At 44.1% G+C, this 26,762-nt stretch overlaps 1 protein-coding gene across 2 annotated transcripts in view; it reads right to left on the bottom strand.

The window, feature by feature from the left end:
* Window positions 1-1,569: 1,569 nt before the first annotated feature.
* nrp1a (neuropilin 1a) overlaps window positions 1,570-26,762 on the bottom strand; it is a 62,540-nt gene continuing 37,347 nt past the window's right edge. The window contains exons 8-18 of one of the 2 annotated variants that reach the window (XM_083935967.1): window positions 19,933-20,088; window positions 16,864-17,008; window positions 12,932-13,263; window positions 11,333-11,477; window positions 8,849-8,959; window positions 7,701-7,751; window positions 5,470-5,613; window positions 5,069-5,346; window positions 4,864-4,960; window positions 4,705-4,758; window positions 1,570-4,582 (exon numbers count right to left, since the gene is read on the bottom strand). In XM_083935967.1, the coding sequence (XP_083792093.1) occupies window positions 4,296-4,582; window positions 4,705-4,758; window positions 4,864-4,960; window positions 5,069-5,346; window positions 5,470-5,613; window positions 7,701-7,751; window positions 8,849-8,959; window positions 11,333-11,477; window positions 12,932-13,263; window positions 16,864-17,008; window positions 19,933-20,088 (1,800 nt within the window). In that variant the 3' untranslated portion in view covers window positions 1,570-4,295. The remainder of the gene's footprint in view (window positions 4,583-4,704; window positions 4,759-4,863; window positions 4,961-5,068; window positions 5,347-5,469; window positions 5,614-7,700; window positions 7,752-8,848; window positions 8,960-11,332; window positions 11,478-12,931; window positions 13,264-16,863; window positions 17,009-19,932; window positions 20,089-26,762) is intronic. The other variant, XM_083935968.1, reaches the window with a different exon arrangement.

The following is a 26,762-nucleotide window of genomic DNA, read 5'->3' as shown; positions in this document are numbered from 1 at the left end:
AGCTCACCACTATGGTAACGGCCACCAATTTGCAGGTACCATGCTATTGGCATATCCATGGTAATGGCACTTGGAGCTGGTTGTTAAAAGTCCATTTGGGAGGATTCATGCAGACCACATTGATGTGCTGTTTGACGTCTGAGCTTCAGGAAAACAACTGCGCGGCATCTGGACCAAAATCCATTTATTAACAACATATCAACAGTCACAACTGCACACCCTATGGACTATTAGAAAGTGTCAATGTAATTCATTGCCACTTCATTAATTATTTATGAACATTTATAAATTTTCTGGCTGATAACACATTTATGACTGCAGACAATCCCTAAATTCTTCTTATTAAAAGGCATATAACTAATCCATAGCATCAGTATATAAATTATTTACCACTGATGATCCACTGGTTACAGCTTACTGATACAAAGCCTAATTAAATAATACATATTAGAAAGTAGTGCGGCTAAATGAAAATATTTATAATATACTTTCATGAGAGTATTCACCACTGATAATAACTGTGTCTTTTCTTTGTGTGAATCCATCATTTATTCATTTTTTTAAATTCTTTGATTGTTCTGTTAAATGGACGTGTACTTTTCAGTAAGCACTTTAATGCCACTTCTCCATTAAGCACTCAGTAATGAATGATTAGATGCTACTCTCTTGCTTGCTTGACAAATTAATTAATTAATTAATTAATTAATTAATTAATTAATACTAAGTAATGCTATGTCAGATCCTTGTTTCAAGCAGTGTTATTAAAGATAAAAAGGATCTAATGTGGGGGTGCCGGGCTCCAAATCTCTTGCAGTTAATTGTGTGTGAATAATATGCTGCCAAATAATGTTGCAAGTCTAACTTGCTTGTTTATAATAACAGGGACTAAGCATTACTGCTATTTATCTGAGATGCGCTAATGTTTAAAGGCATTAAGCATCACAAATACTTGCTAATATTCTTACTGTTGTGTCACAATTGCTATTATTGAAATTAAACTATAAATCTAATTCCCAGTCCTTATTCAGTCACTTCCTGTCAATTTTCTTCCAAAATAACACACCAGCACTTTAAAATGTGGCCATACCTCTTTAGATGAAGAACTCATAGAAGAAATCATACTTAGCCTAATTTCTGCTAATGATAGACTAACAAGAAAAGCAGACGAGTGACTAAGTGGCGCTCACATCAGCTTCTCATTAGTGGTCAGTACCCGCCCTTCGCTCTATACGATGGTTTTCACAACTGTTTAGTACACTAATAGGTGGAGAGTCCTCACATTAGGCACTTCACTGGAGTTGTTTCCATCTGCTCTGAACATTAATATCAAACTTGTATTACCAAATAAATGATCAACATACTTCATCTGAAGATGCCTTTTATTTGTATCTTTGGAAAGGGATGGCTGTGAGACAAAGACTAGACAAAACCTTGTTTACAGTACATCACTGTCTTGCTGTAATAGTGCACTCACATAACTTGCAAGAAACTGATGTTGCTTCAGAGGGCTGCTTGTGAGGCTGCTGGTTAACCCTTTACAGCACGGCTGTGATGTAGATCTGACTGGTATAGGAAAAGAGTTGTTTCAGATTCTGGGTCACAACACAGATATTGACTTTTTCTTTTTAAGGCCTTGCTGTTTATTCATTTTTTTCCTAAAACAGCAAATTACAGAAGCAGTATTGAAAATAAAAGTCCTATTTTCTTGTTCTTGTAAAAAACAAAACAAAATCTGCACAAAATTTGAATGACCGTACAAAACGAAGCGTTAATATGTCATGTAAATGGTAGAGGGACATTACTGTTTTTTTCAATAATGAAAACTTCTCAATATTTTACATTTCAGAATTATATCACATAATCTGAAACTATAGATATATATATATATAAAAAAGATGAAAGAAATGAACACCTGTTTTTTGTGTTTTTGACTTTCTTCTGTGTTTTTTTTTGCAAATGAACGCTATAAACACATAAACCTCTTAAATATATTTATCAGTGCAACATTGTTTGTTTTGAGTCCACGCTACAGTATCCTTTTTCTCTAGTTGAGCAGACGTCGCTGGAGCTACGGTCCTCCGTACAGTAGCCGTGAGTGCAGACGGAAAGGTGTAGAGGTTGTGGGAGGTCAAATCTGAAATGAACAAGCTGAGAATGTGTTCACCACTGCACGACATACAAAGCACATTGATGTAAAAGATGTCACCTTTCTCAGGATCAAGTTTTTGATTGTTTGATTTAAGAAAAAAAAACAACAAGTTCCAGTCCCATGGGCCCTTGCGCCCTGTTACTGTCAGTTCACTCAGAGTCCCTTCCCCCTGGAGTGTATAGGGGTGGGATTGTCCCATCCATCCATCTGCAAACAAAAGTCTCAGTAGAGATTTGAAGAGTTCACATTGAGGTGACATTTGCACTTCTGTCAAGATGAAAAAGAGATAGAAAAACCCATTGCTCTTCTCTACAAGCGTCCTATCATTCCCCCTCCGGATTGTCTCTCCGGGGGCTCAGACAGGGCAAAGCAGGTAGTCAGATTTTTCGTGAGTGATGACCATCGGTGAACTGAGGTCTTATAATATTTTGTGTGTAAGTGAGAACCCCCAGCAAACAAGAAGGGTCAACCATCCTTTGGTAAAGCCACGGAGGGGAGGCCAGGTGACCTGATTCAGGTGATGCCACTCAATCCCCCGCTGTACCAGTGTCCCGTCCTAATGACATCAGCTCTGACATCACAACGTTATGGCTGCTACACGTGAAACACGTAAAAACTCTTTGCGGTCCAGAGAGGCCTTAAGCTACAATACAGCATGTGAACAATACAAACTTGGTTTATCAAGAGACAAATGTGTCCAGCTAAAGTAATGATAGCACCATTCTTCAGTTAGTGTGTTTACCCCTCTTCTAATAGGCTCCTATCATGTGGGGAATCAGAAACAAAGTGCATTCAAGCTGCATTGTCCAGATAGCACTTCTTCAGTAAACAATCCACAGTGACGTTTGGACGTGACAAGCTAGCCTAGGTCTAAGCTAAAGCAAAGCAATCATGATTGTTGTTGGGTTTTTTTTTTTTTTTGGTATGCTGGCAAACACTTTGTATATTTTACCTCTGCCAGTGTTCCACGTGAACATGTTCTGGTGACCAGTCACAGCAAAGATATGATGAAGATATGAGCGATTAGTTGAGAAAGAGTTCATCATGCCAGCTGTTTTTTTTTGTTTGTTACCTTTTGATTCATTCGTCCTGTGTTGAGATTTCGTGAAGTGGGTGTTTCGATGACAGTTGGCTTGAATGCACATTGAAATCGCTGTAATATCACACAAGTCTTACTCATCTGAGCAAAGTAATCTGAAATTAAAAAACAAAACACTGCACCTTCCACAAAACAGTTAGAAGATTGTATTTACACACACACGAACCCGTGAAAAAAAAGGGATACTGCAGCTTTTTTCCTTTTTTACTTTCTTTTAAAAAGGGCAATAAAATATATTAAAACTTATTTACAGTGTGTGGTTTCTGGACAGAAAGCAACAAAAAGAAAACAAAGCGCTGTGATAGACTGTTATCCTCCTTATTTAGAAGAAAATGTGCCCCTGTTTCCTGTCATCATAACGTAAGCCAAGTACAGTAAAAAACACCCAGATCAACAGAGGAGGCCAACCAAAATGTACTAAAGGCACTGTCAGAACCATACATTGCCATGAATGAGACCCTCACTTTAGAGTGGTTGAGGTCAAAGGGGAAAGGGTACATGTTTCGGGATCATGGGTTATGGACACACCCTGTATGCCACACCACGGGGTAAATCTACAGTTTTACCAGATATGGTTCATTTAGGATTTTGATACGTCTCTTTCAAAACTTGAAAATAAACAACAGCCTTCATGAACTGAGAATCAAAAAAAGAGCTTTTCTTTCCCAGAAAACGATAAATACTTTAAACATTATTAATAAATTGGTCTCAACACCAGCATCCGATTGTAAAAATGAATGAAAATGAAAATAGAAAATTAAAATATCATCTAAATCATCTGTACATATTTTTTTTCTGTATTGTATTTGTACACAGTGTCCCCTACTGGTAGGTTCTTTTTACTGCAGCTCCTGAGAAAAGCGTGGATCAGTCCAAACCTCCCATTGGTTCCTGAACATGTCCCTCATCCAGCGAGTAGAGGGTGTTGGCTGTCCTTTGAGTCTGCCTACTCGTGGATATACGAGAGGATATGCCTACAGCCAGTCTTGTGCACGCTCTGCGAGCTCTGCATGTCATACAGTCACACGAATGCACTAAAGTCTCATCTCACGCCTCTGAATATGAGCTCTGTACATTGAGTTTGTCCTTCTTTAGCTTGACACCGTCCACTAGCTCAAAGTTATAGTTCTCCAGGGCTGATAAGTTCCTGTCCGACATGCCTCCGTGCGAGCAGGCACAGTACAAGACCACGCCGCAGATGGCCCCAAGGAAGACCCCCAGGGCAGACATGGCGATGATGGTGATGAGGATGGGGTCGAGTGTCTTCAGCATGTTGCCTGCTCCACTGATCTGGTTGGTCTCCACAAAGTCTGGGTATTCAGTAATTTCCTCAACTGGAGACAGAAGAAGAAGAAGAAGGAGAGAGGAGAGTGAGATGTGAGTTATAATATAAACTATGGAGGGTCTGGAGGGTGAGCAAATAGTTCTCAAAAGGGATAACGCTATTTGCACTTACGGATTTCATTGAGGCGATCCTCTGGTAGCATCGGCTCAGTGGGCACATCAGGATCTGGAAACGAGAATTTAATGAAATCAAGTGACAGAAGAAAAGTGTGCTGGCATATTTCAGATGCAGAACTGAATGAATTATAACTATGAACACTAAAAGCCTCACCTTTACAGTCCGTCATGCTGAATCCATTGAGAACTTTAATGTCATCCACGGCAATGTCTCCCCAGCTCTTTTTCTCCACCACAGATTCGATCACCACCTTGAAACAAAAATTACAGAGTGACTTCCTGGAACCTTTTCTTGAATGCCACAATGGAAATGTATAGTGGAAAATTGCCAACAAAGTGACAGATCAATTTTGATTTACCTGATAGGGTTTGTTGGCACGGGGCACAGGGACACGACCTTCCCTCCAGCGGTTGCCTTGGTGACCGCTGATCCTCCACAGCAGGACATCCGCCAGTCCTTCTTCTGTCTGTTTGCGCTGTCTGATATGCAGTGTTCCGATGTGTGACCCGAACATATGGTACCAAAAAGACACACACAGGTCTGAGTCTGGGGAGCTGACCATGGGACTGACCAGCCGAGCCACCTCGGTCTCTGGGGGACTTGTCGCCAAGGTGTAGATGAAGTTCCCTGACCCACCTGTTTGATAAAATAATTATATCATTAGCACACAAAAACTCAGTGGCTTTCAGTATGTACTGTGTCAGAATGTTTCACATTTCTTGTAAGGCCCAATTAAACAGTATCCAACAGGGTCCTCACCTGTGTGGTCCATGTTAGGTCCAGTGTTGAGGGTAGGGGTGCCACTGGACTGGATCTGCCACCTAGAACCAGTGTCCTCTGATGTCCAGCTGCAGAAGGAAGGGTCATTGGCCCAGCCAAAGTCGCAGGCAAACCACAGAAAAGCTGCAAATGTTTTGAAGAAAGGTCAAGATCATGTGTCAGGAGATCGCATTTAATCATCCTCCTTATTACAGAAAGGAGAAATCGCAGAGAGCCCTGGGCTTTGACCGAACAATGACCTGGGGGCTTGTCATGATATGACTGCAGGCTACACTTTGTGCTTCATTCACTCATCCTAATCAGCTACAAGCACTAGAGGGCGGCAAAGAACTGTGGGATGTATGTTTCGAGTCCCATAGTTGAGGGAGATAAAAACAGCTAGCTCAGGAGGAAGAACAGACTGATACATTAAAAAAGAGTGAGTCGACAGCATAGATCTCATGTAGACCTTATCTCTTGGCTAGAGTTAATGATCTCTTCTAATGAATGTATAAAAGAGGTATCGAGGGACACTGAGAACAGATACATTACAAAGACAGGGACAGGGCAAGAGGAAGATGGGATCTGGACATGTTGTCCAGTTGAGAAAGCAACATTCATAGCAACCCGCAGAGAGCTCAGGATTTTAATGAGAACAGGGACTTGAGGTTTGAAGACAGCTATGGTAACAGTGCTGGGGCCCCATTCCAACAATGCAGTCCCCCATGAACACACGCCGTGCTGAAGGAGCCTCAGTAGAGGCAAGAGAAAGCGTGGGAGCTCAGGATTTAGTGTTTTTTAAATTGGATAAAGAAAGACTTCCAAGGAACACAAGGGAGCGAGATGTTTGGGATGTGTGCCACGGCCTTAAACTCCAGCATGAGATGCCTTTAGAGATACAGCGAGGCGGCTCTCCAAATGACAGAATATATGAGCCAATATTCCCTTTAATAATGGGAAGGTTTTAACTAGCTTCTAAAGGCAACTACTCTATTTACCCATTAAGTACAAAGGATGGAATTCCCATGTGGGACCACATTTCAGACGCCAAGCCACTTTTTTTTCGTCGAGACATCCCATTCCCAATTAAAATGGCTTTGGCTATTTTTTTCCATTCTTGGGAGGCTTTAAGGCTACCAACAAGCTCTGGATAAGATGAGCCGCCACATGACTCACTTGGCCAATCGACGAAAAGAAAAAGAGACTTTTTCTTGCCGAATGCCAACGGAAACTATATCTTCAGAGATTAGAGTGCACAGCACGCACACACCAAAACAGACGCAGACACACGTGCAAATACACAACTGATTAGGATGCATGGTTTGAGACTCTTGAAATGAGAAGTCCGACCCATCAGAAATGTACTTATGATTATACATAAGCAAATATGCATAAACACACACACACACCTGCAACTCAGCTCTCATCTATTATAGCTGGTGTCCCGGCAGACTGCAGACAGACCACAGAGCCAGCTGATAGAGTGAAAGGGGTCTGGGTGGAGCCTATGGCCCATTAGCCAAGGTCAGACTGGGGCGCAGCCTCTCAGCTGGTTGCTGCCTCATCAACCTGCTATAGGAAACAGCACTGTGTGTGTGTGTGTGTGTGTGTGTGTGTGTGTGTGTGTGTGTGGGTGGGTGCGTGTGATTGTGTCTGTGCATATGACCCCAAAGCACACCACATTTCCTCTGGTCATTTGCATTGTGCTCCCCTGTTTTGTGCTGTGCTGTGTATGTGTGTGTGTGTGTGTGTGTGTGTGTGTGTGTGTGTGTGTGTGTGTGTGTGTGTGTGTGTGTGTGTGTGTGTGTGTGTGTGTGTGTGTGTCTGTGTCTGTGTCTGTGTGTGTGTTTTAAGTGTGGCAGTGTCAGCCTAGTGATTAGTGATTATGCTGAGAAGGCAGCAACAGAGCGCCAGTGCTAATCATCAGCTAGCCCTGCATCACCCAACCTCCCTCACCCTGTCAGCAGGAGCCTCTCAGGGCCATATCATCAGCTTTAATAACAGACATGCATCAGAGGAGAGAGGCCGCCTTGAGCTGGCAATCATTAGCTAAGGTACGCATCTTGATAAATCTATGGAAATGAATTCAACAAAAACCTTGAGCAATAAAGTATTTACTCTGTGTTTCAACATTCTTGCACGTAATCCATTCAGACGTCGAGTACAGTGCTTGGTGAGATGTGTAATCGTTGATGGAAAAAAAGAAAGAATATATAATATTTTTTGCTCACCTGGGATTGTATCCACTTCAACAGTAGTGGTCACTGGCACCGTGGTACCACCTGTCACAACACAACACATAAGCATTGTTAGCCTAGCCTGGCACCACTTACAGTAAGAATTCCAATATGTTATTTCCGTGGCCCAGGAAAGTTCAAACAATATGTGCTGCTTCTCTCTCAAAGCCAGAAATCAGAAGTCTTAGACTTGTGATGCCATTAAGTATAAAGTGTGATGGTCTACTCCATAGAGAATGAATAGGAGATTGATTTTTTTCTTTTCTCTATTAAACCGAACATTCTCCACAGTGCTCTCAGTATTGCCAAATCTTTCCCAATTCGTTGTTTATCTAGCAGCTCCACACTTTATACTTGATGACATCACAAAATGTAAGTCTTAGCACTCTAGGTTTTGGATTTGAGGGAGAGTTGTTGACTGTCTTAGACCAAAGGAATAACATATACAAATTTAGAAAATGGCCGTACTTCCCCTTTAAGTTTCTTTTCAAAAAGCAATCATGCACTAATGTAACCATGCTAGCTAAATCTAGCCAATCAACACATGCCTTGTCTTCCTCATTCTTATAAGTGCTCTCTCTCGATATATCTACCATGGCGTACTTGTGAAACACCTCACTGAGATGGTACCATGCTCATCATCGGAGACTGCTGGTTAATAGGGAGTGCAGGCAGCAGTGCGTGTTCAGAAAGTTAATGGGTTAGTGGGGAATGAGGCCAAGAGAAGTGAGTGAAAAAAAGGTGGAGGAGGACAAGGCAGGTGAGATAGAAAGGACATAGAAAGGCAGAGCAGCGCTGGCTCTTGGTAGATTTAGAGGAAGGTGTACGAGTATGCGCACATTTGGCGATCTCTGAAGCAAGTACGACAATCCTCTAATGTGAGTTTGCAGAGGTGGAGGTAAGAGGGGATAGACTGAGGGGGGAGGCGAGAGCGAGAGTGCAGGTGCAGATAATTAGAGCTGTGTATACGCCTGCATGCACATGGGTGTGCACAGTAGGTGGCAGGTTAGCTCCGGTATCAAATCAAACTGTAACAGAGAGAGTTGAAGCTGGGAAAGTGGAGCAGATCGAGTGTGAGCCATGGCAGACGGAAGGGAAAGGGGGGCGGGGATTTTGCAGTCTCATGAGGGCGATGTTAGCACCTGTCACTTCGTAGTCATCACCTGTGCCGCTGTGGCAGCTCGCCTGGTCGTCGTCACACTCGTCCGATGGAGTAGTGCTCGGGACCAGCGTTGTAGGCGGGAGTGTTGGAGCTGTAGAGATGGAGAAGGAGAGAAACAGCAGAACAAATTCATGATTTGAATTACATTTAAAACCTTTGTGATTTGTTCTATGTTTTCTTTTGTGTTCAGGGAAGGTAAACTAATGGGCATCATTAGCTATTGTTGTGGGAGAAAGTCAAAGGGTCAAAGAAGAAAGATGAAGAGACAATAAGAGCGGCCGTATCCATGTGAGCCCATTTCCAAATCATTTCATTGCAAGGAAGGCTGTCTTCGAGACGCCTGCACAAACGGCTCCCGTCGGGAAGAGTGCCCATAAGGTCAGGTTATGTAGAGTTTAAATACAGATAGCGCTAGCAGCCCAGCTGGCATGACATTTACAGCAACATTTCAGAACACAAGGGTGACTTGTCCTGTGTTTTGAGTTACGCAAAGTCATAATTCTAAATTTCCGTCACACTATATTGCAGAACATTACATGCCTGTTGTTTGATCTGATCACTGTTGGATTATGTTTATCTCAAACGATACAAAGACATGAAGAGGGAAAATGCTTCATGGTTTAAAATCACATTCAGTTGATTTGGCAGACACTGTGAAGTGAATTCCTGTCAGACAACCAACGCTGAGTGTGCTCAGAGTGCTGAGACAGAAGGCGAGCTTGCATGGGGTGTAGATGCAGTCTAAAAAGGTGGATTTTCAGCCTGTTTCATGCCGAAAATAGAAAAAAAGCAAAGAAACACTGGAATATGTATTCAGAAACACAGCATGTTCTGCCCAAAGTTACGCACTGGGCCTCAATCTAGGCCTGAGCTATTAGAATCCCTCTTTTTATCATGCTATGGAGGTGTGGGTGTATAAATAGAGTTGAAGCCAAAGCACGGTGCTTAGGCGGCTAAAACTTTAAAGATGGAGAAACAGGGGACTTGGTATTGGCTATAGGCAGGGCCCTGGCTGCCATAGTGGCCTATCATTATGGCCTCACCACACTTGGATGTGGGCTTTGCCTTAGATCCAATCCACGCTCCGTCCTGCGGTGTGTGTACAATTGTGTGTGTTTACACTGACTGAGTAATGAACGGAACAAGGAGAGAGGTGGAGAGAGAGAGAGAGAGAGAGGCATAGACTGAAAGGGGAAAACTGAAGAAAAAAAAACTGAAAAATGGATGTGTACAGTATCTGTGTGTGTGTGTGTGTGTGTGTGTGTATGTATGAGTGTGTGTGTGTGTGTGTGTGTGTGTGTGTGTGTGTGTGTGTGTGTGTGTGTGTGCCACTGCTCTCGCTCTCGCTCTCTCCCTCTGCTAGATGAAATATGAGGCAGATCAGCCCCTGTCAGACTCAGGGTGGGGAAGGTCGGAGATGGGGTCAGCGCTGCGTCAGGGGAGCCTCTCACAGAAATGAGGATTTAGCCCTCCTGCTATGGCTTGCTACACACACACACACACACACACACAAACACACAACTATGCAAGTACACGCGAGTACAAGCACCTGTGTATGTGCCTGATTGTGTATACATGCCCGTAACCACATATTTGGCAGGGTGATTGCGGTTGCTCTGTGTGTGTATATGTCTGTGTGTGTTTGGCATTAACACTGAAAACAAGCATTATCATCTGACTAAAGCTCCCGGTGGGAGTCCACGAGGCTTACAACGCAATGGGCCTCCCTGAAATCCAATATGTAAATCCACTTAGGGCTAGCGCGCTACACACTCTTATATCGCTGAGCTGGTTCTGTGCTACATCAGCTTTGAGAAAGACAGATAAAGAGCTGGAAAAAAAATGGGGGTCATTTTAAAGATAGCAAAGTGTGTGCGGCCCCTTTGAAAGAAGAAAGTCATGTAGGGGTGGGGAGAAGTGCGATGGGGGCCAGGCTTCTATAATCCTACTGGACCAGGTGGGCTTTCATTTGATCCCCTCTAGAAGTGGCGAGCTATGGGGGCAGCTTTGATGTAACAGGGAAACAAGACAACTGTCCCTTGTAGGGATAAAGAGCAGGAGCTGGACAGCTGTGGGCTCAACACAGGGAGCCCCCACATCTTTAAATAACCTCGACTATGGCAAAGACATGAACGCAAGCTACTTAGAGCCATGTCATTAGCTAGGATGATAGATGGCTCACCTGTGTGCATCAAGACATGTCAGATGTCCGTGAACCAATGCACTGAGTCAAGGTGTCGTTATTGTGAGTAATTCTGTCTAGTGAACATTTCATTGCCATGGTTAAAAGCGTTACCACAGCTGGAAATACAGGAAAAAAAGGGTTCACTCTGGGTAGTAACTTTGCCACCATTAGAAATATCAGTACAACAGGGAGAAATAACATGGCCTTCTTGCATATTTAAGTGACACTTTAGACGGAACCCAGAGAATGCAATGATCTTAATAACGTTTTCAAATTTACCTTCGATCTCGCAGCCCAGGAGCTCAAGTCGCAGGCCCATGCCAGCAGGAGTGGCCCTCTCTGGGTAAATTCTGATGAAACGAGTCAGCAGGGGCTCCACCGCCCTCAGCTCAGGAGTGTCGTAGTTGCTATTCCCTTCAAATATCTGCAGAGAAAAGGAGAGAATGTGGAAAGAAGAGGGACAGAGACAGAGAGGAAGGAGTGAGTGAAAGAGACAATATAGCCGATAACGTCACTGCTGGGCGTTTGATTGATGCACTTCAAATGCAGATACCCCGAGGCAGACTTATCCCTGCCTTCTGAAAACCAGAGTTGGGGTGGCATGTGCTGGGTATGTGGTAAGAAAGACCAGTAGATGACCAGATCTCTCTCATCTTGCTGACTTCTGAAGCACAGCTGAGGCGACACACACCTCTCTCAAAAGGCTCCTTCAACTCGGCCTCAGATCCTCCTCAAGCAATGGAATAAATGAGGCAAAAGCGGAAAACGTTGGATGCAAGAGCAGCCGGCAAAGGAGGAGATAGAGGACTGATGGAAGTGGATTAATGGGTGTGATCACATGGAGGAGCCTGGTGCACCTTAGATGCTGGGAACCTCTCAGGCGAGGGGATAGAGGCGGCTAACTAGGACAGGGGGGATATGGATCCTCCTTACTCCCTTCATAAATCAACCATCAGCCCATCTGGACCAGATTTATGCCCTGTCAGGGACGCTTGTAATTGGGGACGGGCTGTTGCAGCTCTTCTTGACGGTGTGTGTGATCGCGTATGTGTTCGTATATATATATATATATATATATATATACAGTCTTTGTGTGTAAGCGTGTGCATGCATTGAGCAAAGTGTTGGCGTGTATCTCCTGTGCGTGCAGTGACTCTGGCAGATAAATCTTGGGTCAACTCTCTATGTTGCGCATTGTCTTCTCTCTCGTCCTCGTCTTTCCTCCCCTGTTTTCCCCTGTCTCCCTTCACCCCTCCTCCCTCTTCGGAGAGGTTTCACTATCCATTGAAATGGTTGAACGGTGTGCGTTGTGCAGAATACAAAGCAGGAAGAGAGAACTGGGAAAAGGCTCTGAGAGACTTGCGATGCTTATCCTAATGTGATTCAAAGCACTGCTGAAATTGACTCGCAAAGACTCCTCAATGACTCACACCGCCGGGGCGCAACGCTCTGGTGAAAATTGACTAAATGTGTCATAATTGGAATCGATGCCATGATGTATCTGAGAGACATTTTTAGAAGCGTGTATTCAAATCATCACAATGCTGAAAGTAGAAGCTATCGTCCGGTTTGTGTTAGACATTAAACCAATTCCAACCCATTTAAAGAACTTCACCTTAACATATTTCCCTCTCACACAGGTAGCACACAACAGGAGACTGTCCATGTCAGATGTGTTCTCACTTACTGGAAATACTCAGTTCGGCCGGTTTGTAATTTGGTCATAAACAACTGAGTCTCTTGCCGATACTTGAATTTTTCTGATGACGGAAGTGCCTGTTGCCTCGTTGTCTCTTCAGTTAAACATTTTCATTGCCGTCTTTTAAATTGTGTGTGAAAGGGGCTTTAAAGAAAACACATAGGTTTCTTTTCTCTAACCTTTGGCTTGTTCCCGCTGGTGTCCAACACCATCCTCCAGTCGGAGCCGTTGTTGCTGTAGCCGAGGCGGAACTTCTTCATGAAGACTTTGTTCTCCCGGTGCTTCCCTCCCTGGATGATCATCCCCTTCACCAGCTTATCCTCGCCAAGATCAACCTGCAGCCATTCGCTGGTGAAGGGCTGGGGCTGAGGCAGCAGAGTCCACCCTGTCCTGCTAGTCAGCAGGCGGGCGTTCTCTGGTACCCAGCTCCGGTCTGTATGGGACGATGCGGTGATCTGGTTGTCTGTGATCAAACCTGATACCATGCCCAGCATGCCTGAGCAGGGGTACTCTGAAAGACAAAAGGGAAAGCAAAATGTGCTTAGCTTTTGGATACAAACTAATAAAAACCTGCAGAGATGAGGCATGAGGCCAACAAAAGACTTATATCCAAAGGCTCCATAATCAGCATAATTTACCTTGCACAGGGTCTAGTTTGGTTAGTTTGATGCTCATATAGGGGCGACAGGGAAAGTGAAAGTCAAAGTGAAGAGGACAATTCCCCAAACTCTTTGTGATGTTGCTGTGATCTCTCCTTCTATTCTCTTTCTCTCTGTCTGCAGATCTCATGCATACTAATTCCTTTGCCTGAAGCGGTTGTCTCCAGGCAGCCAATTAAAAGCCTCCTCTCGGTTGGTGCTTCCACGTCCTGCATTCTGGGAGTGCTTTTTCTTTTCATCTCCCTTATCCACCCCCCCTCCCTCTATAGACTCACATATACTAACACAAAAAAACACCTTCTCTTTGTGTTTTATCTGCTGCGGTACTCATCTACCGTCTGCTCCACAGCTGTCAACATCTGTGGTGTCTTTTTAACACCTTCTTGTTTCCTGTCCACATTTTCAAACTTTCCTCTTCTACTTTTATTCTACTTCTCTGATCTCATCCTCTCTCCTGACTCTGTAGGTTTTAGCATCTCCTGTTTGTTTCAAAAGGGAGGCAGCTGTGTTCTCATTTCTTCTCATCCTTTTTTCTCCATATCAAGAGCCGAACAGGATAACAACCTGTTGCTGCAGCTTGGAAGCATTTGCGTGTTTTAACCTTAAATGTTTTCAATGCCATGCTTTCTAAGCTCCTATCTTATCCTATAACAATGTTATTGATTGTTCATGAATAACATCATCTCTACTGGAACCAGGACAGATCAAACTTAACAACCTGATAAACTTTTCTAATAAGCAAAGTACCCGTTTTTGAGAAGCAGTGCCAGTTTTTGTCTTTAACCCACCCTCCTTTCACATAAAAAACAAAACAAGCGGACAATGTTAGACTCTTCCATTGAATTTCAACATTACATTTTCATGGATTTATTACATTGTTACACCAGACTGCTTTAAATGTAGGGAGCCGGTATACATTTTATAGTTTCAGTTGTAAACCCTAAAGTGAATTGTGCCTTGATTCTTTTTTGACATCACATTCCTTTTGCACAAAAGTCTAATCTATACATACATATATTATTTGTTCATATCAATGTTGCATTAAGTATAGTAATACTATCTCTAAAACTTATCAGTTCTTGTGTCCCATGGGTGTAACAAAAGTTTCTCCATGATGTAATTACTTAGTTGTGACACTTTGCATTAGGGATACGGTTTCCTCTTCATCTCTTCCTTAACACGTAATCCCAGGACAGTGAGTAAGGGACCTGTAGTACGCAATAACATATTTACTATCTGGCTCCCACGGAGGGATAAATCTGGGCATTATTACAGCTTCTGTGTCTGTATGAGACAAAGTGCACACTGTACTGCTGCAGGATTTAATAGCGTAGCTGCATCTGGGAAAAAGAGCAAATACTTGGGAGAACAAGGCCTCATTCAGACTTTTCTCTCCGGTTATCTAAAACAGCTCCTATATGGACCCGTGAGACGAATCTCTGGTCCTGCATTCTAGAAAATCAGAGCTTAAGGAACAAACGCTGGCAGTACAGAAGCCTCTCCACTGTTTTCGTGGGTTTTTTCTACCTTTTTTCTTTCGTCTTTGGCCAAGATATGTGAGTGATCACAGCCTCTGGTAGAGCGGAGCTAAGGCACTTCACACTGATCACCTTTGAAGTTGGAGGATATGAGAGAAAGGTATGTATATGTTTGTGTGTGTGTGTGTGTGTATGTGTGTCTGAGTTTAGGCACTTGGGTGCACCCCTGGGTCATCTGGAGCTCTTAATCGACTTCAGCTGCGATCACAGAAGCTTCACGGATGCACGCAATGGCACACCCAGAGGAACAAACACGTGTGTTTGTGGACTGTTAGCATTTAGATGGTGATACATGGTGGTGTGAGCCGCATTTAGGGTTTGGGTGGAGCATCAGTGGTTCATCAGAGATATTTATACACCTTAGCGTATTTACAAACAACAGGGCGGTGGATCTTTTTATTAATGAGTAGCTGTTTCTATCAGCAGGGGCCCCAGACCATGATGATTTAGGGAAAAACATCTTGCAATATTCTTGGGTACAACTCCCCCTCTAATCTGATGCCTGAATTATGGTCTGAAGTGGAAGTAGGGCGCCTAAAAATGCACATTTGATTAGCTATATATAACTATATACAGTTCATATTTTGGTTCACTGTATATAGTTCTCAAGAATTGTGGAGATACACTTTAAAAGTTCAGATTTCTTTCCACAAAAGTTTTTCAGCAAAGTTCCGGTATCATAGCTCAAGGTAGAACGGAGTGAGTCACCGAGTTTATGCAGCCCTCAAGAGCCCTGCAGTTTCTCTCTCTGCGACAGCACTGCTACCAAGCAGTGGAGCTGGCAGTGACTTCATAGCACCCAGGGGTGCTGACGTCCTTACGGAGGCCCTGTGGTGACTTCAGCCCTGTGATGTGTTTACACTCTGTGCAGCGGTCTGGTCGCGCGCCCGAAACACACGCCCCAGCTGTAACCCTGCTGTACCCACAGTGCCCTGTGCTATTACATGAACAGCCACACACAGTACTGCAAAACTCCACACACACAAACACACACACACACGCACACACGCACACACGCACACACACGCACACACACACACACTTGGTTGGGTTACAACTAATCCAGACCCCAAATGTAATCCGAGGCTTAATGCTGAGAAAAACACCCTGACAACAAATGGCTGTCCTTGTAAGATATTATACTCCCTATCCAAGTATAGAAGAGCAAAACACACAAGCAAGCACTTATTAACATTCAATACCCATTCTCATAAACCCACAGAGATACAGACAGATGTGCTAAAACCATATGAAAGCGAGCCACACGCACAAACACAGACACAGACACACACACACGCACACACACGCACACACACGCACGCACGCACACACACAGACACACACGCACACGCACGTACGCACACACACCACTCATTAAAATAACATCTACAAAAAGGCAAAGATGAGACGAGCTTTGCCAAATCAAGTTCTGTAAGCAAAAGACAGACTGTGGCTAAAGAGGAGGCTGAGACCAGCTCAGCAGGAGGGATGTGACTGTATAGATCCCACCCAGCTCCAGCGCTCTCTGCCTGCCAGCTGTTGGCTCCATTTATATTGAATGAGCTACATCTAAACATGGGGTAACATAAATAGGTAATCCTCCTTCGTGTGCCACTCCTCTATTATGCAGTAGCTAGCTTTAGCCTCAGAGCAGGACTCTCACAGAAATAGAGCTTCATCTCAACCCTGGTAGAAGTAAGGTGGTGGTGCAACTGGGACCAGAGTGGGAAATACCAAATATGTTGCAACAAGGATGGAGCTAAATGTACAATAGATGGCTGCATTTGAAGCTGTTTAATATCTAATCTAGAGCGGTGTGTTTTCAGTGGCAGCGCCGAGCAAAGATAGAGCTGAGACGTGTGTGTGCGTGTGTGTATATGTATGCAGATCAGCAGGGATCTCAGCAGTACCAACCTGAAATCTTACATCCATACACCTCGAAGCGCAGTGCGATGCCTGTTTCCCAGGTAACCGGACGGATCCGGACGAAGCGTGTCAGCGTGGGTTTGGGCAGCATCGTCTTGGCAACGTCTGTTGGGTTTGTGTTGCCTTGGAAAACCTGTGATAGAGGCAGAGGGAAAGTTAATTATTGACATGTTGAGTTGAGATACTGGGTGTAAGTTTGTCTGAGACCTTGGCCGCTTTGAATCAAGAAAACAGAGAGGCGAGGCACGGAACGATTTTCATTGATGAGATTAAATGCAGCGAGTAAAGTCAAATCTGAAAAACTAAAACAGCAGCAGCTCAGTGATTGTGTGCTGAAAAAAGGTCTTGACACAACAAGTAGCATTAGAAAGTCTAAATGGTGTGATTAAAAGGATATCATTTACACTGTGGTACTTATTTCTTAGTTGTCAATTTCTCTTCCATTACTAATGACTAAAAGAAAACAGGCTAGACCCTCTGACAACTGCACTGGCTCTAGCTGATTGGACTAATGCTTGCATTTGCGAACTGATTTCAAACAAACAAACATGGCAGCTTGTTTGGAAACTTTCTTTTATATTACGTAACGTGTTTCTGAAAACATGAAGTTGCTGAATCTGTCTCCTTTCTAGATCAACAATAAACGGTTTTTGGGAGTTTCCATCTCTCCAAATGCATTGCACTTCAACCATAATGAATTAAACGGCTGCTTACTTAGACAATGAATCGGAGTGGAAATGAGCCCGGCCGTAAGACTGACTAAACTGATCTCCTCACCATCCCAGAAACTGCCCTAGGACACAAACAGGCTGTGGCCTGTGCCTGTGAAACCTAAGGCCATATGTGTAACACTGACAAGACCAGATTGGCTCAAGATGCTCTTTTCCTGTCCTCTAGTTCCAGATTTGCTACAGGTTTTACTGCAGTGTCTTGTTTAAAGGTCAGAGATGCCACTGTTCTCCCCTGGGGTCGGTTGACAGTTTACTAGCACCATACGAAGAGGCCGGCCACCCAGCAAAACAACTTCCCCCAGTCCGTCACAGTTCATTCTGGGTAATTGAATCACACCGGTGACTATATGACCTCCTGACCTCCCAGACGGAGTAGCTATGGGGCAGAGAGGAATCCAGCTGAGAGGAGCATGGACAGACAGATAGAGAGAAAGGTAGATGTTCTGCTAATCTAGGATGGACTAAAACAACACTGGGCTGATCCATTAGTCCATACATCCTACCTACCCTTCTGAGCAATACCTGTCACTCACATCACTAAGGGACTGCAACAAAGTCATCCACTCTCTTAAATGCCACACTGAGTCTCCTCTACACTCGCTAACTGGAAAGTGGCTTTTTCCAGAGCTGCGCTAAGACGCCAAACTGCAGGCTCAGCATGTTGCAAATGGTGCCCCTCCGCACAAAAGCACTTTAGAGTCAGGAAAAACACAGGCACACGGCACCTTTAAGCCTTCACTTTACTACAGAAAGGACTGTGTACTTTGGAGAAAAAAAACATAAAATAGTCAGGCCTGGGGACGTGTGCACAGCAGCACTTGTTTGGATGCTCCTGTGGATGCTGAACTTTTTATGTTTCAAAAATGCCTTGTGATTTTTCCATGTCACACAGACACACACATGCCTCTCTGCCCATCTGGACACCCACAGTTGAATGGGTGTTTGCCTCCAGATGGGCAAAATCTTTTACGATCAGCAATCGATGGTTACAGCCTGTCACGCTCCGGTCAAGCGTGTTCCCTCCCTGTCTTCCCCGTCTTTTCCCTCTCTCCTGGACCCTCCTCGACCAGCTGCTCAGACATGACAGCCTCTCCTGTTTCTTTCTCTCCCTATCGTCTTTAACTCTTGTTTGTCAAGTCTTTTGTCATCCCCTTTTCTTTAAAGACAAGTTGACGGGTGCCTGACATAAAAGAGAGGCTACATTCCTTACATAATCCACCCTATGGCTACTGCAGTGCTGCATTAGCACTTCAGTCTGGGCTGGAAATACCTTCCACTTACATAGGCGGCGGGTTTATCTTACCACACAGAGGAAAATGTAAAATTGTACATTGGGTGACAGAGAATCAAGCACATATAGCTGGGTATTCCCCCTCTTGTAAGTACAAAGTCAACCACAATTCAAGTCAGCTGGCTGCTTTACCAAGATGGGATATTTCAAGTGCAGTCCATGTGCAGCGGTGGCTTCTATGACACAGTCACTGGTCAGGTAGAAGCAAAAAAACCCAACTATTTTTATGATCTAGTCTGCTCTGATAGCTGCAGATCTTAGGGCATCAAAAATATGTAGAAAAATTATCCAAGATCATTCCAGATTATTCCAAATTACATTTTTAGAGATTTTTTTTCTATTAGAGATAGCTTAGAGAAGATGTCTTTAGACCATTGCTGGCTGATAAGCAATATTTAGCTCACTTCCTGTTTACCAGAAGGAAGATTTTTTTTTATAGATATAATATAATGTTCACACTAATGTAGACTCCTCAGCTGGCTGCCTGCATATAACTACTGTAGTATGCTTACTGAGGCAGGATCCATGGAACAACACCTACCTTTTCCCTTTTCTTAAGGGGTTAGTTTGGATTCACCAAAGTCACATAATAACACTAAAAAAACAACTGATCGAGGCAGGGGTAGAGCAGCAACTTCCGTGTTCTGCAAGGTAAAATTTGTGTTTTTGTCAACGGTCAAGGTGGTCAAGGTGGCTTTGAAGAGAGCGATCATTTTCCTGTTAGAAAGGGCTGTCTGACGGCATGTTAAAGCAGTAAAAATAATCTTAATATATTATGTGCATTTAAACTGATATTACTTTTTTAAGGAGAGGGGAACTGCTCAACAAGTTAACCTTAGATGTTTCCATTTTGTAGCAGTTTCTTAGTCTACGGTTCTACGCAGAGTGATACTGAAGTGTGCAAAGAAATCAGATGTTATCCTTAGTATGAGGTTATTATACCATGGTTATGAACCAGCTATCCGCATTAGATTGCTTAGCTACCCATTTCTTAACGACACTTTTAACACACAACTGTACAGTAATGTCTCCTACCTTTTGTTTGGAGCCTTCCTTCAAAGTGATCCAGTCCTCTCCATTAGAGCTGACGTCCACTTTGTAGGACTTGACAAAGTAGATATTCCGGGTCTCCTGGGAAATGGCGCCTTGTGTGCCGATGGCTGAGATGAACCGCAAGAACCCAAGGTCCACCTGTGGAGGATAAAGAGAGGAGAGACACCTGAGAAAATGCTGCTTTAAATGTTTCACAAGGGGTTGTAAGGATGACAATAATGTCCTTTTTCGTGTTCAGGAGAATACTGATAAACTGGACCAGGGACAGCTGTTCATGTGCATGTATACTTTTTAAAGAAAGGCCTTTCAATGCATCATGTGTATTAATAATGCATTGACAAGCTGTAGAGTTAAAAATATAACCCTAATATTAGTATCACCTCTGGCTATAGTCTACTACCTGGAATTTAATAAACAGCAATGAAATGATTTTCACATTAATGAAAGAGACACAGGATGACAACTTAATTTCCTGAGATGGGAGACAAGAGCTTATTGGATAAAATTGAATGTTGAATAGAGCGAGGTCCGCAATCACATTATCAAAATTGGGCAGGAGAAAAGAGAGATGCAGATTGAATATCAAATATTGTGCCTTTAAAATATGCAGGGCTTTATAAAGTAATCATGGACTGTGGTACGTTACTGGAGGGCTATTATATACGTTACACAAGGAGAAAGTCAGAGGTGGTTGGGTCAGAGAGGCACGTGAGCGAGTGTGGGCTGCCTTCAGAGCTGATGCTGGGCAGAGAAAGTCACTGGTTTGCATCAGACCTGTGTCTGTCTGCCAACCATCATGCCTGTTCACAACCATAACCATCACTGCCAGGAGAGGAAAAACACATGCAGACGCAGTCCTCGATATGTTACCCTGGCTTATGTTTCTGTGGTAAGAATAGCCTCCAAACTGGTTTTTGATGACATTAACGCTGTGTAACCTCACTGGGACTTTGAGGCCCTGACTAGGAGCCTGGAGATGAGGTCAGCTTGTGTGAGTTCTGGGACACACAAGGAATCTTTCAACCACCAGTGATATCAAATAGTCTCCTTTTGACCTCTGTGGAGGCTACTTAACCCCACCGTACCATCCCTTCATCCATAATGAAAGTAAAGAGCTAGCGTAAGACTGAAAGCCTTTAAAAGGACTGCAACTCCTCGGTGTGTGGAGCTTAATTTTAACAAGCGTTAACAGTGTCTCTGACAGGCTGAGCTGACGTTAATGAGGAGTAATGGTGTTGCGTGCAGACGCCGCTACAGCACGGGAGTGAGGCAGGAAGACAAGGCGTCGGTGGAACAGGTTTCAAGGCGAGACACAAGGCTTTTGATGTGGACGTATGATGGAATGGCAACCAGAGTCTTGAGTAGATCACTGAGCGGATCTACGGTACGTGCATGTGCAAGAGTGTGTGCAAAACAGTGAAATCCTTTATGTGAGAGTGAGCAGACAGACACAGAAGCGTGCACATATTTTAGAAAATCAAAGCCATGGGGATCTGCCATCAAAAAGACTCCACAGAGCTCCAGCATGCTAAAACCATATAGTCAGAGCCAGCTAGCTTTGTCTGCCAACCTTATATACAGCACCGCACCACACTTAATGACTTGGAGCAAAGAGCAGGAAAGGAACATCTGCATGCCACAGAACGCTGGTCATTCCTGCTCTTCAAATTCGCTTCCAGAAGTAAAAAGACATAAACAGATGGGAGCAATAAATGAGATTCCACCGTGCTATTCTCTTACTCTCTCTCTTGGCTCCTCAAAGGATTTGGATGAATGGAGACTAACAAAAAAGACAGTCACATACAGAGAAGGAATACTTTTGTTCCTGTCTACGGGCTCAAGGGGCTTATACAGTAAGTCCCAGATTTCTTTTGGGTCCACAAATAGAGACAAAATCAAATCCTCTCAGCCTCAGACGGTCCCTATTTAATAACGCAGGAGCTGAAGTCCTCTCCTCCTCTCTCTCTAAATGGCTATATGTGCCGGTGCTGGATGAGGAAAGCATAGGGGATGGCAGTGCGGCCTGTGTCGGCGTTTATTAGCCCTGACAGGTCTTAAACATCTGTGTTCAAATGGCCAGCCCGACTCCTTTCCAATCTGAATGTCAAAGCGGCTTACTGAAAAGCCATACGTGAAAGAAAATAGGACTAATAGGAAGACTTGGCCTTGGGATGTTTCTCTGAAGAAGATCTCATTAGGTGTAATGGAGAAGAAGAGCCTCTGGTAACGAAATGAGTGGCGAGGCTAATTAGGAACACTCATGGGTGCTCAGAGTCAAACAATCTCAGAACTTGAGCGCGCTGAAATATGGGTGGTTTGAAGAGGGTTGGACTGATGGATGACTTTAATCAATATTCTGGGCCAGCTGGAAAGTTGTTTTTTTTCATAAACTACTATATTTATTTAAAGGGTAGCAATTTTTTAAAGGGCTTCTCTGCTATTTGATGGGTGTGGTGAATTGGCCGGTTTAAAGGACATAGCCGGTTCATAATTCGGTCATAAACAACCGAGTCTCTTGCTCTGCCTTGAATTGGTCTGACGATTTCAGCGTCTGCCCTTTCCGAAAGAAGTTCCCGAATCTCCCTGTCCCTCCAGTTAGACATTTTTGTTGGTGTCTTGGTGTGGATCACCCTTCTTCTTTACCCTCGGATGTTTTGCTCACTGTGAAGTCTCCAGACAGTGACCAGCTCTATTCGCACATGGGCTCCAACTGATTCGGACATTTGCATTCTCACATACAGCTCCACAGGGTAATGTCTAGATCATTTCAGGGTTGAAGTGCATGTGTGTAGGGGCTATACTTTCATCATTCATGGTTCAGTAGTTTCAGGGTCACAGAAACTATATGATGCTGGGGCAAACAGATTAATACAGATCATTTTTTTTAAAAGCTCAAATTTAATGAAACTGAATATATAAGTCCAAAAGTAGTAAAGCTCAGGGTAAGCTGTGACTGGGATGTGACGGGGGAAAAATGATGAAAGAGTGCGGGTGGAATGGAAAGATGAAGAGATTAACTGAAGAGAGAGAAGAGTGAAGAGGAGGCGGTTGGGAAGGGAAACACTGATGCCTCGGAAGATGTGAAGGTAGAAGCATGGGGTCTCTGGTGAAGAATCGCACAGACTAGATCAATTTCACAGACGGGCTGATAACAGGGCCTGGGTAATGAGCGAAGCATGATTTATTAATGGCTGCTTGTTAGAAGCGGAGGAACGACGCCGAGCCAGCGCTTACAGACCGGGGTTACATGGGATCAGGGAGAGAAGACGTGCTGCCAGGACGCTCGGATGTAAAGCACAGTCCATCCCACACCACAGAGACCACAGTGAAAACAAACAGGCCCACATAATGATTACTAGTGGGACTCCTTTTAGCCCAGAGCCACGGACAGCACTAGCTGACCTATATATTGTACATAAACCAATAGCTCTTAAGCAGCGCACAGTGGATCTTGGGCAAATATATCACTCTCAGACGATAAACTATTTGTCATCAGACTCTGAAAGGAAGAATCATGCCTAATGGGTGATGTAATTACTGAGCGGAAAGGTGTGAATTATGACTCCTAATCTAGCATCACAGGGATGAGCTGTGTTTTGAGACTTTGCTGATCTAACAGAACGGAGCTTGTGTCTGCTCCTCATTCACCATATTGTTATTCCTTTTATGAGAGTGCGTGTTTGGACTGAACCCCACCTATAGACAAACGACACCATACATTCAGGGCATGCTGGTGCACAGTAACTCATACTGCATCTAGAGGGGCACACACGCTGAGCCATAAACATGCCAGGCAGGGTAAGAAATAACCCAGACTTCTCAGAATCTTATAAAGCAACATCAGGCTGATATGCGGGCAGGATTTACATGTGTCCTTGTCTGCCAGGAGTTTTCCTGCTAGAGTGTATAGTCCAAAATACGCTTGACTCCTTGTGTGTGTGAGTGTGTTTTGCGTGCTCTCTACCTTCCTGTTGAGAGGCAAACCAGTGACTCAAAGCCCCTTGCCTCACAACAGCCAGTGTACACGGCTCCAGTCATTTCACAGTCTAATGAAACCAGAGAGGCAGAAAAAGAATTAGTCGTGCTCGGGCTTGTAACATCAGCCAGTTAAAGCCTGGTGTGCATGCAATTAGATCGAAATCCACATCAGGCAATTGATTGTGGCGTTTAAATGTGTGTAAGTGTGGGAATACATGACGGGAAATGACAGACAGGCAGTGTGTTTATGTGTTTGTACAAGTTTGAAGAGATTATTGTCCAATTATCCCTCAACAGCAGTGGCAGCTGTGGGCGTGACCATTAGGTCTATCCAGCGTATTGTCTCTGTGCTGTGTGACTCAGATGTGCAGCACGGCCACATGATGTGTATTTGAGGCTGGAGTCTAGTCATTGTTGTGTGCGAGCTGAGAGGAGACATGGTTTCTAAGGCCAAGGAAGGGTGGGGGGTGGTTTAGGGGTGTTCAAGAAACAGCAAAGGCTCAAAAGCCTTATCTCTCACTGCTTGATTGGCTTATAATTGAGTTGCCAAGAAGTTGTATGTAGCCATCCGTACTCTGGGAGAAGTTGACCGAATGCTTTCTTTTAAATCCATTTCTCTGCTTCCCCCAACAGAGGGAGGGGGGGATAGCTTCCCATCTGCGCGTGTGTGTGTGGGCTGCTGACTGAATAACCGCGTCCTCTGGGGAATGAGTTTATTCGTTTTCCCTCACCAAAACAACAACAAGAGAGATGCCGAGGGTGAGAAAGGAGGGAGCGCTCCTCTGTGTTGCAGAGTCAAAGACCAGCTGGTAGACATAGACGGAGGCCCCCGTCATGGAAACAACCTCTGGAAATGCTTTATGGATCTCAAAGGATGGTATAGCCAGAAGAAAGATAGCCTTGAATCATTAAAGGCCATCAAGTACATGCAGCGCCTCTAGTCACCTGTTTTTTTTCCTGCATACAAAATCTGATTATAATGTTCTTTGGATGGTAACGAGAGAAAGCTGAGCTTTTTTTCACCGCGCCGCTAAAGAGATGCTTTCTTGCCCCACATGCAGTATTTCTAAACCAGCTTCCCGCAGTCCTTTCACTAATTTCACCTACAGTACCTTGGTAGCAGAAGCTTTTTGGAAAGCTCCATTACCTGAAATTGTAATTAATTCTCCTTTCATGAAAATTGTATTACTCAAATGCAGCAGGACCTATGAGCTCCACTCACGACCTTCCATTTATCACAATATCCACCTGACAGAGTCACAGTTTATTTTTAGCCCCTCGACACCTCTTCGGTGGCATTAAATTATGCACGTCTTCCCATGCGGCGATCGTCTGTTTTCCTGACAAAGGGGGGATGTATAGGTCGGACGACAGCTCCACTAAAATAAAACGTTGTCTGGTTTGTTGTGTGTGAAGTGGGCTTGCATATGTAGAGCCAAGCTGCTAGACGAAGCATGCAGCAGTGAGATTTTAAGATTTCCTTCCTACTGAATCATCTTTAAGACTTTAACTCCAGGGTCATTCCCATCCGTGCACACACACATGACTAACGCTCTGAGTCATGATTATGAAACTGAGAAACAGTGATCAGGAAGGAAAAGAGGGCGACCTGAAGGTATGTCATGTCTGGAAGCTGCTTGATGATTCTATCCCAGGATATACAGCTGCGGATGACCGTTTAGTGATGACGACTGACTCTATAGCTCTCAGGCCTTTTTAGTCTAGAGCGCAGACACTGGAAATGACACTGATTACGGCCGAGCTGAGTTTGTGTCTCGGGGTACTTATGCAGCACTGTTTCATTTCATTACATCATGCCATCCCTCATGTTTCGATTTCTAGTCCCACTTTTGGGCTACTCCACTCGAGTGTGCGTCTCTATCCTCATTGATTTTCCAATTGAGAGCGAGGCCTAGGAGCGGCGAGGCACAGACAACGTCCATTGTTTCCATTTGTACGACACGATGATGATCTCACCGGCAGCCGCATGCCAGCCTCCGCTCTTCCGCTCTCGCTAGACTTCATCAACTGAGAAGCTGCTGTTAATTACCAGTCCATATTCTAATTGCCCATCACTCGGCACAGTGGCAAGCCCCGAAACAGGGACAGAAGTGAAGCAAGGGACAATGGCAACGAAGGGGGCATTTCTGCAACTCACTGACCTAGGATAATTGGAAGCACATTCAGATGAGAAGGAAAGCAGGATATGACAGGGCGCTGTTTCAGCATCTGAGGTTAGTCTCTGCATTCAAGGCTGTGGAAAAGATAAACACTACAGTGGCCGGAGGAAGTGTGCGATTAGTGGTCGTTTGTTTGGTCAGATGATGGAACTCAACCTGTTATCTTTGCTAAGTGGGCCATGTTTCACGGTGCTTTTTGCCTTATGGGTTCACACAGTTCAACCCCCTCCTCAGTGTTTTAAAGGTCCCATATTACGCACGCGTTTTAATTTTCATACTTGTATTTTGACAGGCGCTAAACGCTCCGTTTTAGCGCCTGTCTCTTTAAGACCCCCTCCTGAAAAAGTCCAGTCTGCTCTGATTGATCCGCATTATCGGGTCTTCCGCATCTGTGCTCTCGAAGTCTCTGCACTGTCACTGCAGCTGGGGAATGGCTGTAACAGCACTGTAGCGGTACTTTCTACCTGTATATATGATAGTTGTGACATCACAACTATACAAAGGTCATGAGAGCTCTGAATAGAGGCAGGGGCGTTCATTTCTCTGTGGATTGGGCATTTTGATACTTTCACATATATAGTATTTACATAGCAACTTGACCTGCATTATGATAAAAAAAATATGGGACCTTTAAATTCCTTTGTAAACCTGTGA

This window comes from Echiichthys vipera (genome assembly GCF_963691815.1).
Source record: "Echiichthys vipera genome assembly, chromosome: 21".
NCBI lineage: Eukaryota > Metazoa > Chordata > Actinopteri > Perciformes > Trachinidae > Echiichthys > Echiichthys vipera.
This window is presented reverse-complemented; position numbering and strand designations above follow the sequence as displayed.